Source organism: Cryptotermes secundus, unplaced genomic scaffold, assembly GCF_002891405.2.
Source record: "Cryptotermes secundus unplaced genomic scaffold, Csec_1.0 scaffold645, whole genome shotgun sequence".
NCBI lineage: Eukaryota > Metazoa > Arthropoda > Insecta > Blattodea > Kalotermitidae > Cryptotermes > Cryptotermes secundus.
The window spans coordinates 370,775-385,124 of NW_019723910.1; the positions used below are offsets into that span (position 1 = coordinate 370,775).

At 41.3% G+C, this 14,350-nt stretch overlaps 1 protein-coding gene across 2 annotated transcripts in view; it reads right to left on the minus strand.

Annotated features, from left to right (window-relative positions):
* Positions 1 to 14,350, minus strand: part of LOC111862101 (organic cation transporter protein) — a 30,536-nt gene that overhangs the window by 2,576 nt on the left and 13,610 nt on the right. For both annotated transcript variants that reach the window (XM_023847220.2, XM_023847221.2), the window contains exons 4-10: positions 13,534 to 13,688; positions 11,383 to 11,551; positions 10,629 to 10,770; positions 9,244 to 9,430; positions 5,166 to 5,294; positions 2,874 to 3,055; positions 1,020 to 1,156 (exon numbers count right to left, since the gene is read on the minus strand). In XM_023847220.2, coding sequence (XP_023702988.1) covers positions 1,020 to 1,156; positions 2,874 to 3,055; positions 5,166 to 5,294; positions 9,244 to 9,430; positions 10,629 to 10,770; positions 11,383 to 11,551; positions 13,534 to 13,688 — 1,101 coding nt within the window. The remainder of the gene's footprint in view (positions 1 to 1,019; positions 1,157 to 2,873; positions 3,056 to 5,165; positions 5,295 to 9,243; positions 9,431 to 10,628; positions 10,771 to 11,382; positions 11,552 to 13,533; positions 13,689 to 14,350) is intronic.

The following is a 14,350-nucleotide window of genomic DNA, read 5'->3' on the forward strand; positions in this document are numbered from 1 at the left end:
ATGTAAGGACAGTGTTTTTCTGTGAGGTGCGAAATCAATTTTTAAAGGGCGAGAACAATCTATGAATCTTTACACGACCGGAATTGTTACTGAGTTTGATATAATAAATAAATTATTGACTTTGATCGCTTTAATTCATCGTAGTGGTCTCCGAGTCTTGGGTCGCTGTGACAGTGGGACAGTGGGCTGGAGTTGGAGTCACGATCTTCTTTATTTTGTTACCCTATAGAGAATATACCGGATGCCTACAGTATAATCTGAGATACAATCATTTTGTTTCTGGACATTATCCGTCGCCCAGTTTTTATTTAAACACACACACAACTTTTCCGATACTGGTTTCTGTCTCCGTCTTCAGGTGGACCCTGCTCAGTTGGGCCAAATCGATATAGCTATTTCCTGTCTCCGGATGATTTTCTTATGTAAGCTTTTGCCAGATCGAATGTTGTAATGTCTGTCGGAATTACGTTTTCTGTGGTTCAGAATTATTATTCTTGTTATTCTAAAAGTCGTATCGCCGAAGCAATAAAGTTATTCCTATGACACATTTTACTTTAGGCCGCGCCATAGCTCAAGCGGTTAGTCGCTGGCTTCCCATCGCGGCGGTCCGGGTTCGATCCCGGGTCTGGTCAAGTGGGATTTGTGGTGGAGAAAGTGGCGCTGGAGCAGGTTTTCTCCGAGGACTTCGGTTTCCCCTGCTAATCTTCATTCCACCAAATTCTCCGTCATAATCACCCGGGGCAGTTACAATAGACCAATCAGTGGCCGCCGTGCCGAGTGGACCCACTTGGACTCCACCCCCCCACTAAGCGAAAAATGATACATTTTATACTTATGGAGTGGGAATGAGGGTTAAAAGAAGTAAATTTAAATATATCTCAAAGTTTAATTTATAATTTTCAGATATATGTGCAGGGTTTTCCGTACTGAGTTAGGTTGTAGCTTTCCCAGTTCGTGTTTTTCTTTTATATAGTCAATACAAATTATATCTCCTAGTTCCAAATGAATCCTATACGTACTTTCCGAAACTCTCTCCTTCCTCCAGGGTATCTGGAAGCTTTGTGTTGGCTGTCTCTGGGAGAAAGAGACACAGAAGGGTCCCAACTAATGGGGCTACTCCAAACGTCAGAGGTGGCACAAAAAAGCCAAACGTCGTCTGTAAGAGAAAAACACGAACATTTCAGTACTCACCCGCAAATTAATTCAACCTGGGGGGATAAGATAAAATATTCTTCGAATTGCACCAAGTTTCCAGTTGCGATAGATCAGTCGGTACAGCTACTGGCTATGGGCTGGAGGCCAAGGAATTGGGTTTTGATTCTCGGCAGAGACGTGAGACTTTTCTCCAGGAGAGGATAGGGACCAGCGGAGGGCTCTTGTGAACACGGTAATGAGCCTTCGGACTCCATAAAATTCTGGGAAATTCTTGAGTAGCTTCCCAAGGAACACTCAGTTCCATGGAGTTAGTTAATTAGTTTAGTGTACAGAGATACTGGGTTTTCGCACTTTGTCCATCGTCCGGATTGTAAATAACTAAGAAAAACACAACATCTCGGAAACTGGATCTGTTTTCGTCCTCAGGTGAGGGAAGACGCCTACTCTGTTGGGTCCCTTAGAAAGAGCTAGCCTCAAAGCGTCTTCCCTCACCTGAGGACGGAAACAGATCCAGTTTCCGAAATGTTGTGTTTTTTTCTTAGTTATTTACAATCCGGACGATGGAAAAAGTCCGAAAACCCAGTATCTCTGTGTGTTATACACCATCGTCAGAACCCTATAGCAGGCATGTCCAGCGCGTCGATCGCGGGACGATTTTTGATTGATTTCATAAGCCTATAAGGAAATTATGCGTGAAAAGCATGTAAATTCACTTGTAATATAATATGATTATATTCAGATTTTGAAGGCAAAATACGTATTAGTCATTCCTATTTTGCTGTTCGTAACGAACAAGGTAAGTCCATACTTTCGACGTATGTTGCTTTTACAGCAAGAATCATGTGTCGTGTTATTTTTACCCATATTTTTGCTTAAAGCGAGGTACGACGATAGGAGGGGGTGGTAGATCATTGGCAGTTTTGACACTAAAATGTCGATCAGAACCTGTTTGAAGTTGGAAACAGTATCTATAGTATCTGGTTTAGTGTAGTGTAACATTTTTTATACATAGGGCCAGTGATGTTAGGCAGATAGAAATACATATAACTGACATAGGCCTAACTCTCCTGATAGAAGTTTCTTTTTGTAGACTCCCTCAGTCTAAGTGAATGCTGTGACAGAAATTTTATCATCTCTTTCCCAAATAAGATCTAAAAGTCTGTGACGACGGTACATTAATACAAATATTTTGTTTCTGAACATTATCCACCGTCTTGTCACCCTCTAAAATCCGTTCTGTTTATTTTTCAAAACGCAATGTTTCGAAGACAGAATCCAGTCTCCGAAACATTGTTTTGAAATGAAAACAGGACGGTTTTTAGACGAAGACAAGACGGTGGATAATGTCCAAAAACATAATATTTTTCTCCTTCCGAACATTTTACTTTTTCATATGATGCATAAATATCTTCCATTTCTTTCTGCGCTGTGATTTGAGCAGTTGAAAATCGTCATTAATAATCAATCATAGCAGTGAAGATAAAGAGCAATACCCATCTTAGAGCGTCTGCAATTTTACCGTCTCTTTCCAAAATCCTTATTTCACAATCATTTTCCCATTTCATTCTACGCTGCGAGATCCGAGCAGGTGAAAACATCATTAAGTATCAGTCAGAAGGCTGAGGGATCAGAGAGATGTTCCTCTCAAAAATACTGGAATCAGCCGTCAATCAATATTTAAAATTGCAAGGAGGATTTGAAAGTGATTCGGTACTCGCCAGAGAGGTGACGTAGGGCGCAACCATAGATCCGAAGCGGGCGCACATGGAAGAAGACCCGAGTCCCACGTTTCGCACCACGGTGGGAAACAGTTCTGCGGCGTAGAGGTATGCAGTGGGGAAGGCCACAGACATCCCAAAGATTCCCAACGCTGCCAGCGTCGCTTTGGGCCACTCCGGCGCTGAAAACAAACAATATTCATTTTCAGCTTCGCTGTGACAGTCGGACTTAATGCCTGTCCTCAAGTTCTCGACAGAGAAGGCGGCCTTCACATGAATTGAATTACTTCTCGCGGACATTCGAGAGAGTTGGTCCATCTTCGACGTGCCCGGTTGGTAAATTAAATCCCTACTTTTGTGGAACCCGAAGTTTTATTAGCGTTCGCGTTTTCACTGTATCCCACCGCGATCCAGTTTAATCCAATCTATACCCTCATTTCCTTAGAATTCATTGTATTAGTATGCTAGCCTCCCATCTACAACAATTCCTTCCACAGATATTTTTCTGTGAAATTTTTTCTACAAAAAAATTGTGTGTATTGTACTTAATCATCTGCCCCATGTCCTGCTGATCCCAGCCTCCTTGATTTTATTATCCCCTCTATTTGGCGAAGAGTCAAATTAACGAAAATCCTCATTATCTACCTTTACCCGGCTTTCTGTTACTAGTCGAAATACTATTCTCCTCGACATTCTGTTTTAAAAAGCACTCACATCGGTGCCACATTCTTCCCTCAATCTGACAGATGAAGTTTCAGCTACTTGCAAAACAAGATTATCATAATCTTATTTTTAACGTTTTATTTTTAATATTCAAAGAGTCATGATGCTTCTTCTTGATTCCCTTCTGATTCGATTTATTCTGAAGACCTCTTTGTTTATACTATTTAGAAGTTTGTGACAATCGTGCACCAATAAACAACATGCTTCTGGACATCATTCATCGTCATAATTTTAATTAAAACAGGACGATGGATATTGTCCAGAAAATAATACTCATATTTTTACGCCTCTGTTTCCCTATTTTCAAGCAAACCTTTCTCTCTTGAACATGACCTGATGTTTTTAAATGGAGTACATTTTATTTTGTAACGTAATTACTCAGACTAGCTCCTTGAAGCAGGGTCCCAGAAATCTAAGAACTCTATCACCTTTTCTTTTCTTTTTTTTCCTTGGCACTACAGCCCCAGTGGGCCTAGGCCTACCTCCATGAACTTCTCCGTTCACATCGGTTTTTCTAGATCTTACACATTAGGTAGGACTCCTTTGGCGGGTGATCAGCTCGTCGCAAGGCCTCCACCTGTACACAAACACAGAGAAATGCACACACACAAATTAACATCCATGCCCTGAGTGGGATTCGAACCCACGATCCCGGTTTCCAAGCGAGCAAAGACAGTACATGCCTTAGACCGCTCGGAACTCTATCAGCTAGTCGAGGAAATATCAATCTCTTTAGCTAACCGGAAATTTCATTACGGTGTTCATAAGAGCCCGGCACTGAAATTTATACTAAGCCAGATTACGCCAGGCCACAGCCTCCAATTTTATTTATTTTAATATCCATGTTAATATTATCTTCCCACATACTCATGGGTTTCCCAATGATATCAACCGTCTAGGATTTCTGACAAATTTATATACTTGTGATCTCTCCCCTTTCGCTGTATATCTCGCCCACCTTACCCCCACTGGTTTGATTCTGAAGTCCCTTACTATGCATTATATTTCAGCACCCCGCTCTATTGAGACATTGTCTTATTCTACTGACGTATCAGTCAATAATACAACTTTAATTATTTTGGGGGGGGGGTGTATTATTAATGTTTTTCCTTTGTCTGCCTTCGTTACTATGAGATTATTTGCTTCCATTTTCTGTTTTATATTACATATGATTTTCCATTCATTTTTGTTTTTGATTTTCTCACTTAATATACTATTACGTTGGCTGATATTTTTTAAGCTTTTTGCAACTGCATGTCTATAATAATTCCGCTCTATTGTATCTAACTGATTAACTGCTGTTTCTGCTTCTAGAGCTAGTGTTTCGATCCATTTTTATGTAAATTATATTTAAAATATCATGTAATTTCCCCCGTCCATACTGATATGTCTTCTCTCTTAGGTCCATGTATTCTCCTCAGCTCCTCATTCTGAACGCTTTCAGATTATAAACCAAGTTTCACACCCGTACACAGCAACGTGTAAAATTGTATTTTTTGTTTCTTTTATTTCTATAAATTAATCATACAAGGAGAGTGTAGCAATGGACGGAATAAACAAAAGACTTACTTTGAGGCACCGCCATGATGAGGAGACAAGAAACCGCTGCGAGCATTAGCGAGGAGAGAATTGTTCTTTTCCGCCCGAATCTCCCCATCAGGTATATACAGCTTGACATTCCAGGGAGAGAGATTAAACCTGAGGAACAGATTAAAAACACGTTACGTAAGAGAAATAATTTTTATCTAATTTTTTAAATTTTGTCTAATTTTCTTTTGAAATTCCTTACACGTTCTTTGATGATACGTCATAGTGCAGTGTTATGGGGCCCATACACGTACGAGTCTGGCTCGCGAATCCGACTCGGCTCGGGTTCCAATGAGCCAAACACGTCAGTGTGTGGGGCGCCACGCTCATACGTGTGTGGTGAAATTAATCCGAGTCCGGCTCATCGCCGAGCCGGACTCGCGAGCCAGACACGCGTGTGTATGGGCCGCCTTAGGCCTTCAACACACTGATCTACCACCACGGCGCAGCTACGAGGGAGTCAGTAAATAGGTCACAAATGCATATAGAACGTAAATCGCCGTCCTCCATGGAAGAGGTTTGATTTAATTATTATAAACATATGGAAGCAAGCACAGACGCTAGTAAGGAGGTTGGTCTAGAAGTGAACGCAAAGAAAACTAAGTATATTGTTGTCCCCTCACTAGAATGCAGGGCAGCTAAAAACAGATCCTTTGAAAATTTGTCACAATTCACATGTTTGAGAACAACAGTAACAAATCAAAATTTGATTCCTGAAGAAATTAAGAGGGACTGCAATTCGGGTAATGTTTGCTACCATTCGGTCCAGAATTTTTTGTCCTCTTGTTTGATGTCTAGAAACATCGGAATATACAGAATTATAATTTTGCCTGTGGTTCTGCAAGGGTTTGAAACTTGGTCTATGACATTAAGGGGGGAATATAGACTAAGGGTGTTCGAGAACAGGGTTCTGAAGAAAATATTTGAATTGAAGAGAAATGAAGTGACAGGAAGTTGGAGAAAACTGCATAATGAGGAACTTCATAACTTGTACGATCAAGTCAAGGAGGATGAGATGGGCAGGGCATGTAGCATAAATGGAAAGAAGATGAATGCATGTAGGATATTGGCAGGAAAGCGAGAAGGAAAGAGACCACTAGGCAGACCAAGATGTAGGTCGGTGGATAATATTAAAATGGATCATAGAGAGATAGGATGGGGTGGTATGAACTGAATTGATCTGGCTCAGGATATGTGGCCAGTGGAAGGCTTTGGTGAACACGGGAATGAACATTCGGTTTCAGTAAAATTCTAGGAAGTTCTTGAGTAGCTACACAATTGGCAGGTTCTCAGAACGGACTCAGCTCCTTTAGTTACGGTACCAAGCAGAATGATCCGAAATTCCCTGAACTATAGGCACCGTGCGCTGTGCAGGTGCAACCAAGCATTACCGAAGGGATTGCGGCAGAAATGCGAGGCTGGTCACTCGTTTCAATGAACTGTACCTAGACTATATGAAATATAGACGAAACCCGCCATATATGCCTCCATGGCGTGATGCCTGGGCACAAAGAAACATTAACAGTCATCATTGGTACAGCTTTACAATGTGTGGGGATGGGTGAAATTTGAAGTGAGGAAATGAGAATGGTATGTGGTAATATTGACCTGGAGAGAAAGGGTACTGTCGGAGAAGGTGTTTTGCTGCAGTGAGTAACCCAGTTTCAAGATACAAAGCGTAACTTACGACTGGAAATTTGCCAGTACGTACCCTCTCTTCCTTGTCTATTAAACCTGTTGGTTAGAGTGTCGCTTGACTCGTTATCTCTTTGCTTATACTAAATATCTTATTTTATCTGTAACTCTCTGGTCTTATGTTCTGGTCATCTTGTGTTCCTTTTATTCTGTGGTGTTCTGGCCAATGCCGGAAGAGGCCATGATCATGCTATACAACCTATACAGTTGAAAGAGCGTTGAAAAATAAAATATGAATATGTTTACTAGTGTAATTATCCTCAGATGTCTTGCACTTTCACGCTCTCATAGAACCACAAATTTGTTAGGTAAACATTTGTTATTCTATGAGAAAGTGAAAATTCTCTCTTCTTCAATGAAGAGTCTAGTGTAAAAAATGCTTAGGTCAATTGTGTCATGGTCCTCTTTTAAGTCTTTTGGACGCCTGACATAGGAGAAGAAATCACTGCATGAACTGAGTTACTGAAGCAGTTTTAGGGCAAAAAATTACAAAATTAGTAAGAGTTAAGTGGATCTACTTCGAAAATCATAGGATTTTTTCGCAGATTGTGTGTTATTCTGATTAAAAATTTTGAAATTACCACAATTTTTTCCTATTTTCATCATAGAATATTTATAACTGATGACTTTTTTATGTCAAGTCCCATTTCAGTAAAGTCTGAAGTTTCAGATGAATGAAAAATTTCGATTTGTAACAACTTGAATCCTGCGTTCCCAGAATTTGATCAGAGCCTGATGCGTTACGACATAGCATTCGTTGGATCTTTTTACCAATAACTTCGTTCAGTTCCAGGTAATGTGAAGATACTTCATAAAATGTGTACATTTTAAGGAATGTGTTAGTTCTTGTGTGCGTTCTGAAAACCGCTTTTCACTGTTGATATATCCGTATATTCCTCCATCTGCTGTAAGCAACAGCAACCAAACTACTTGGCCAGTTTCAATAAAAAAAACGCCGTATGGTTGACCTACATTCGACTTCGTCGCACCTTTCTTAATCTCGCTGAGGCGGGTGTATTGTAAGGACCGCTTTACTCACTAAATCTCTGTACCTAGACGTAGATTATGCAATTCCTACTCTGTATTTACCAGGTATTGAAAACAGACGGAAATATCAGAATTGCCATTTCGTGACAAAGTTCGAAACGGTCTCCTCCAGTAATAGTAGGGTTTAGCACTAGCAGCCCCACACCAGGGATGTGCAAAGCCTGACTACTAACCTGATCCGGCCCAAGAATATTTCGAAGCTGTCCCGCGAGAATATATTGTAAATGTATTCGGGCTATGTAGTCTATGTGTATATTTACATTAAAAATATAATGTAGTTGAGTTCAAATATGTTTTTAGCTCGTGTTAATTGTATGTGTCAGTTGTGTGTCCTTAATATTCCGTATTTGAAAGGACTGAGGGCAACAGTAAAGTCTTTACGCTGTGCAGAGGAAAATTTAACGAGGACTCTACACAACAGCGCCATCTTAATATTCGTCACATACACAAGTTCTAACTTTGTCAGAGGTGACGGAATATTCTGCAGTGGTTCCGGCCGGTGTCGCATACTGTTCTCTTAGAGGGAATAGCTTGTTTGTGACTGATGAATTGGGAGGGATGTGGAAGGAAGAAACCTTTATATACCGTTCCCTGTTTCCTCGTGTTACCAGCGTTGTCCCCTGTTACGTCACAGTGGGAAGTGCCGTTACGTTACCTCGGGGGAGGGAGGGCGAAGTGTTTACTGGCCTGTTACCGTAGCAGCGGCAGCGCTATAATAAAATATAATAATATATAATAAAATACACGACCGTTCTCAGAATATTAGTCTCCTATCCGAGAACTGATCCCGGGATCTCGCGTATATAAACTACTCCACTACTGCTTTTGTTCTTACAGTTGAAGACTTGTTGCATATGGGTAAAGAAATAAGTAAAGACAGAAGGCCGAGGACGGTATAGATTTGTAAATCTACAGGGCGAAAAGTAAGAAGAAAATAATATGGCGCTGAATTTAGGGTTTCGAAGCTGATACAGGAGCTGAGTTTGCTGATACTTAAGCACAAGAGGAAGATTAACAAGAATTAACTGAGCACAGTTGTTTTTAAACATATAGAAATATTTTCATTTACTTCAGCTATCCATGGCTAGGTGCCAGGGTAGGATTTACAATTGGGCGGGTGGGGGGGACCACAACGTGAAGGCCCCTATCAGTATCAAGAATTCCTCTCTTTAAGATTCTTATAATAACCGGAAATACAAGCTAACTTTTCGTGATTTTATAGAAGCAATTTTTACTATTTCTGTTTTGTGGAGACCCAGGGGTGATCGCCCTGGTCCCTCCCCTTAAATCCGGCCGGCCTTGATAGAGAAGAACTAACCGGAAATGGCGACGTTGATGAAGATGTTGCCCCCGATTTGGCCCATGTACTGCGAGAGCCCATAGAAGCAGAGACCGCAGACAACCCAGATGAAGTACATGCAGACAGTCTTGAGGCGCATGTTAGGCGTCCTGAACAAGTCCAGGATGTTCGCCTTTTTCATATTCTCAACATCCTTGGTCTTGTTCTATAAAGTATGCAGACACTGGATTAGTTATATGTACTTAGCTAGAGGGGGAATATGGCTCCCAGTTTCGGGTGCGCCCTCTTATGTATTGCATAAGTTTATCTCTCTGGTTTTCATGTTCATGTATTACTGACGAAAATCTTGTACCCCTACAATTAAGGTTCTTTTTCTTCGTTTAATTGTGTAATGTTACTGAAATCTTCTGTATGTAGGACATCTGTCTGAAATAGTTTTCACTCCTTTACTTGAAGATCTTCTTTATTTATGTTTGTGTAGCATACTAATTCTACTAATTCATACGGCGCTATATTGAAAATTTAAGTAATTTTATATGCATGTATATGTTAAATGCCGATTACAGTGGCCGCGCGATATACGACATGAACCGTCTTCACCCGCTCAAACACTGGGATCGTGAGTTCGAATCCCACTCAAGGCATGGATGTGTCTGTGCGCTGATTCTGTGTTTGTGTTGTTCTGTGTGTATGTAGCGGCCTTGGGACGGAGTCATACCGATTGTGTACAAGACTAAGGGATGGGAACACACAGCGACATCGGTCGTACTACGTCCGTACGGTTCATGTCGCATCAAGTAGTAGAATATAAAGTGTAGTCTTAGCTTTCATACGTGACGACATGCGACATCTACCGTACGACAGTCGGAGAGCAAAGAAATGTATTTGGTCGCTCTAGTATGAAAAGGAGGTCGTACGGCAAAAAAATCGTAAGACATTTTTCCGTACGACCGATGTCTCTGTGTGTGTTCCTACACTAAGAATCTAAAAGAAGCGGCCAAGGTCCACAAGGGCTGTAGAGCCATAGATAGATATACATTAAATCATATTATCTGTCACCATATTTTCTATAAAGGTTAGTTATTAAGAATAGTACACGTATATTACTGTATAACACTACTAAATATATGTACAATGATAAAAGAACGTCGTAAATCAGTTGCATTACTTTGAAGGTACAAACGAATCGTTACAAAGCTGTTCACACCAACTAGAGTGTGAAATTGTTTTCCCTCTTATTTCATTGAATATTCATCAAACAAGAGCTGTAGATCGTAATAATATGCCATCTCTATATTGTGCTTCTGTACTGTATCTGTCTGATTAGGCTTTTCTGGGAACATGGAGTTTGACATTTTACGAGATAAAATGCGAGTAATATGAGCATTAGACTTAAGATGTACCTTGTGAATGCTGATCGATTGTATTCTCTGTGCTAGAGTCGAAGTGTCTAACTTGTTGATCCTGGCGGCCCGGTCCAGAATCTCGATTGCTTTGTCGTCCCTGCCAACTGCCAGCAGCCAGCGTGGCGATTCAGGGATTACCCTATAACAAAAATTTCTTTCATGTCTCTGATACTATTTTGAATCAACTAACCATGTTTAAACTTATTATTAATTGAATTACAACATTTATAGTTTGAAAAACGGGGAGATTTATTCTACTTAAGGTTTGAGGTTTTCACGGCGGTGACTAAGAAGACTGCCGCATTCTAGGATGTGGCGCCTTGTAGATCTTCTGTGAACCGACATTTCGGAGGAACGTATAGCCTCTATCTTCAAGGTATAAAAATCCGCGAGCGAGGAACCAGCTTGAGAAGTTGGCTGCAGGCTGCAGCCATAAAATATTGAGAAATTTTTAAGCAGTAAAACAAATGGTGGCTTCTCAAAAGGGCTTAACTCCATGGAACTAAACAGAACAGTAATTTCCTTCTTCGCCAGCAGAGTCATTCTTGGTTTCGGGCCCCACCGGAACCCAAGACCTTTCTTTTTTTCAAAACTCTTTATGTGTTTTAAATTATGCCTCCTCTTCGACGGGATGAAGAATTGGAATTTCTGTGACTGTTCTGAAAACAGAAGTAAATTAGCTCTATGGAGCTGGTTCAATGGTTATGTCGAAAACAGGCTTGTATGGAAATATCACAGTTTATTCTCTTACCACCAATAAACCAATGAGAGAATTGAAGGCAGAGATATGGCCAACTGGAATATGTGCCAGTCCTTGGCGAAGTAAGCAATGGCCGGTAGGGTTGCATGTCCCACACTGAAAGGCAAGTGAAATAAAACAGAGAAGGCCATTCTCCACCATCCTCCCAGAATCTCCATGCCTGTAAGTAAAAACAGACAAAGACACAGACTAAAGTCGAAAAATGCACAGGAAGAAAAACTGGACTACTACTAATATTTCACTGATTAATTTTTCGATCATCTCACATATCATTAGCTTTGATGTGCTTTCATTACAGACGTTCAAGCATTGTTACAAAGTCAGTGACACTTAAGGATATTTATCTTCTGAGTAATAATGCCATATAGTCCGGTGAGGGTCGACGACGGATGTTTTGGGGGAATATATAGCTTCCATCTTCAGGATCGAAGGTAAGACAAACAAGAAACAAGCATGCAGATGGAAGCAAGAAGAAATTTATGCTGCTTTTTGTATGGCTTTTTTCTCGGCCTTGGAAATGCACTCAATATATTCCTCCGAGAGATCGACTGATTTTCCCCGGACTACACAGCCTAATATCCCTGAAGATAGAACTCTTTATAGCCACTGCTGTGAGAACCTTGAATCTAACCTAATTGAGCTTATGGCTATGTAGCTCTTAGGGTGAGAAATATTCTTTCCGTTTATTTCAAGTTAAAGGTGTCCCAGTAAGAGGTCGTGAAGTCCCTTGGGAATGTGAGTGGTCGAGGTTCCCACATTTTCTAGACAGTTTGAACAAGACAGATGATTACCGGGTAAGCTTTGCTTCTTGTCCTGTAACCCGATGTCGGGTTTGTGGAAGACGTTATCTAATACGTCGGCTGCATATTCTTCAAAGGTTTTGCAATAAGCTGCTGTTATTACACCACAGCTATTCTGAAAATTGTCCATAGCGTGAAATACATTTTATATATACAGTAGTTGTTGTCATTACATTGTCACGATTTAATGAATATACGCGGCGCCTGCATTGATATTTGCCCTGCGAGTCTTAGGAGGCGACGAAAATGGAACCCTGTGCCTGGGGGTATAATTGAGCCACCCTGTCCCTCGGGGATATAAATACGGGGACCTGGCCCTCCAGGTTGTAGCAGTGTCGAATCCGAGACAGTAAAATGTGGTCTGGAGTCCCACGGGACTCCAGACCTAAGAATGACTGCGCTGGTGAGTGCCAGCAACAATTGTGAACGACAGACCCATTCTCTCGTCAGTAAAGATGTTACATAAGTTACCGCCAAGTGTCCAGCTAAAAAGAATTGATCGTGAGTCTCAAGAGGCTTGTCGCCAAGACGAACAAATTGACGGCAAACCGCCAGTCGTGAAGTAACTGGCCGATTTTACCGGAAGCATTATGCAATGTCCAATAAAACTTCTGTCTACATCTGAGCTTTTGAGATTGTATTCCACATTCAGAGCTAGAAGATTTAAGTAGAAAAATGTAAGAAAAATTTAAAGCTAATTGTCAGTGGAGTAAAAAGCTTCAACTGTAGAATGTTTCCTGCGGAGACAGGAAATCTGTTACACGTAGTATTGAATGACGTCCTTCTGTTGCGTGCAATCCACCAGCGTGTGTAAATAACAATAGAGCGCGGACGTTTGTAGAAAAAAGGTACTTATGTTCTGAATAGACTGAAAATTTTCCAAATTATGATGCTAAAAGAAGGCTGTTATATCAATTGTGAATGTTAGTACAAAGTACTGTAATAGTGCAGATCCTTCTCGTAAGTAATTGTGCTTCTTTGGAATTATACTCTTAAATATATTGGTACCTAGACTGCTCACTTCCGGTCCCAGTAGCCGCGCGATCTAAGGCATGAACTGCCTTCCTCGTTCGGACGCTGGGATCGTGGGTTCTAATTCCACTTAAGGCAAGGATATTTGGTGTGTGTATGCGTTTATTCTCTGTTTGTGTTGCCTTGTGTTTAGGTAGAGGCCTTGCGACGGCTGATCACTCGTCCAAGGAGTACTACCATCTTTGAAAAATGAATAAGAGGCCTGGGCCCTGAATGGGCTGGAAGAGCCATTGGGAAATAAAAAGACTGCTCATTGCCACACGTCGCAGTGGGAGTATGACCAGCCTTCGTTAGAGAAGCACATACTTACAGATGACGAAACTTGTGACCATGGAGCCCCCAACAGCAGCTGCTGTAAGAAACCGCATCACCAGGAATCCTTCGAACCAGGGTATGAATGCGCACGCAGACCCGAACACTGCCTGCATCACGCAAGCCACAACCAGGGGCTCCTTGCGACCAAATCTGAAAAATAAAATGTTTTCTTTTAATTCTTTTGGAGCCAGAAAACATTTGTGCGGAGAAGGAAGTAGAGATATAAGAACATGGATAGGAAAATTGGGAATAAAAAATGAGAGATAATAATAAGTTGTACCTGTGCTTAAGTAATTAAGCTTTCTGCTAGGAAGACATACTGGGGATTGGAGGTATAGCTCCACCATTCTTGACCTCTGCGCTAGAGGAAGATGAGCGGCTAGCTTTGCACCCTGGCCGCTTTACCCCAGGGAAGTGCCTCCGGTACCCTTTGAAAAGGAGGCTGGGCGGGCTCCAGAGCCGGTCTACACTCTATGGAGAAGAGTAAAATCTTACCTCTGCAGGAAATCCAACCCCGGCCCTCCAGCCTGTAGCCCGTCGCTGTACTGACTGAGTTATACTGAGAATACAAACAACTGAGAGAAGAGGACGGAGAACAATAACAGGGGCACGAATGGGAGGAGAGAAATATTAAGAGGACAATGGGCACGCTATAGCGTAGTTGGTTGAAGCATTAAACTATAAACCGGAATTTCGGGGTTCGATTCCCGAAGAGGTCATGGAATAATTTTACTTTCAATTGACCTAATCCTTCCAGCCGCCACTATGGCCCTGGGGTCGACTCAGCCTTTAACAGAAATGAGTACCAGGAA